At 48.2% G+C, this 1,797-nt stretch overlaps 1 protein-coding gene across 1 annotated transcript; it reads left to right on the top strand.

Annotated features, from left to right (window-relative positions):
- The first annotated feature begins 1,352 nt into the window (after positions 1 to 1,352).
- LOC110300971 (cyclin-dependent kinases regulatory subunit 2-like) lies at positions 1,353 to 1,797 on the top strand. Its single transcript, XM_021171168.1, has 2 exons — positions 1,353 to 1,436; positions 1,630 to 1,797. Exons 1-2 carry the CDS (start codon positions 1,353 to 1,355, stop codon positions 1,795 to 1,797), a joined length of 252 nt encoding a protein of 83 aa, XP_021026827.1.

Raw genomic sequence — 1,797 nt, forward strand, 5'->3', positions numbered from 1 at the left:
GGATGTACACAGAGGATGGCGCACAGACCATGCAGGCTCTGATTGCTGCTTCAGTCTCTCTGAGCCTCTTTGGGCCTTGCTTAATTCATTCTGTGAGCCAAGGTCTCCTGATGCTCTTGACCTCTATAACCCCTATACTTCTTTCTCTCCCCTTCTGCAGGGCTCCCTGTGCTCTGCCTAATGTTTGGCTGTGGGTTTCTGCATCTGTTTCCATCAGCTGCTGGAGGAAGCCTCTCTGATGACAACAGCGCTAGGCACTGATCTATGAGTATAGCAGAATCATTTCATTGACCTTTTTTTTGGGGGGGGGAAGGGGAGTCAATCATGTTAGGTTCTACCCTAGGTCTCTGGGCCATTCAGCTCCCAATTCCTAGCCATTCAGGCAGAATTGAGCATGGGATCTCCCGTGTAATTTGGGCCTCAAGTTAAACCAGTCCTTGACTGTTTACTCCCACAAGTTCTGTGCCACCATTGTCCCAGCACATCTTGCAGTCAGGACAGGTGTGGGCAGAAGGTTTTGTGGCTGAGTTGGTGTCCCAGTCCCACCACTGGGAGCCTAGGAAGCAAGGCTTTTACCACTCCGTATTATCCATGCTCAAGCTTATGAAGACAGTGATAACCTGCCAACAAAGGGTAAACAGATTCACAGTGGATTTCCAGGAGTCTGGAAAGAGCTGTACTTCACTTTGTATGAGCTCATACACATAGAGAGCCTGTAGGCTCCTATTCCAGAGATCAGGTAGCTGTTAGCTCATATCTATGTCCTTGCCACTTCACATCAAGCTGACATTTGGTGGACATGCTGGTGAGCTTGCATTTAGTGACTGTAGAATCTTGAAAACTCAGAAGGTCACTGATTCATTTCTCAGTCTTCCAAGGCAGGAATGTGTTTCAACCTCTCCTGGACATCAGGTGGACTCCGTAAGAGATTTAAGAACTGGCCAAGGTAGATGCAGATTCTCACTTTCAATCACTAACAGGTGCACACCAAGCAGTTTCTCCAGCAGTGCCCTGCAAAGAGAGGCTCATGGCTTCAAGAACATCCCACTCTCACCAAGGGATAGACGCATGCACCCACAGTGGATGCCTAACAGGATGGAAATTGGGTTCTGAAGCAGATGTGAGGGACACTTGAATTCCCTCTGAAGAAATGAGTGAATAGCCCATGTAGATTGTGTTTACAACTGTGGAGTCATACTAAGGAAGCTTGTCTCTGCATGGCTTCGATCAGCAAGAAAGGCTCTTATTAAAAAATAAGCAGACGATTGGAGTCATTGCACCGGCCCTAGGTGGACGTGGGGCCCCTCCCGCCCTGTTTCCTGCTCCTGCTTTCTCCTCTGCGCACCTGCAGGATGGCCCACGAGCAGATCTACTACTCAGACAAGTACTTTGACTTGACGAGCACTACGAGTACTGAGTACTGGCATGTCATGTTACCCAGAGAACTTTCTTTTTTTTTTTTTTTTTTTTTTTTTTTTGGTTTTTCGATTTTTCGAGACAGGGTTTCTCTGTATAGCTCTGGCTGTCCTGGAACTCACTTTGTAGACCAGGCTGGCCTCGAACTCAGAAATCCGCCTGCCTCTGCCTCCCAAGTGCTGGGATCAAAGGCGTGTGTCACCACCGCCCGGCCCCAGAGAACTTTCTAAACAAGTACCCAAAACTCATCTGATATCAGAAGAGGAGTGGAGGAGCCTTGGTGTCCGACAGAGTCTAGGGCGGGGTCATTACATGGTTCATGAGCCAGAAGCTTATATCCTTCTCTGTAGACGACCTCTTCCAAAAGGACAACAAAAATGA

Source organism: Mus caroli, unplaced genomic scaffold, assembly GCF_978045245.1.
Source record: "Mus caroli unplaced genomic scaffold, Mus_caroli_1 scaffold_11, whole genome shotgun sequence".
NCBI classification, from domain to species: Eukaryota; Metazoa; Chordata; class Mammalia; order Rodentia; family Muridae; genus Mus; species Mus caroli.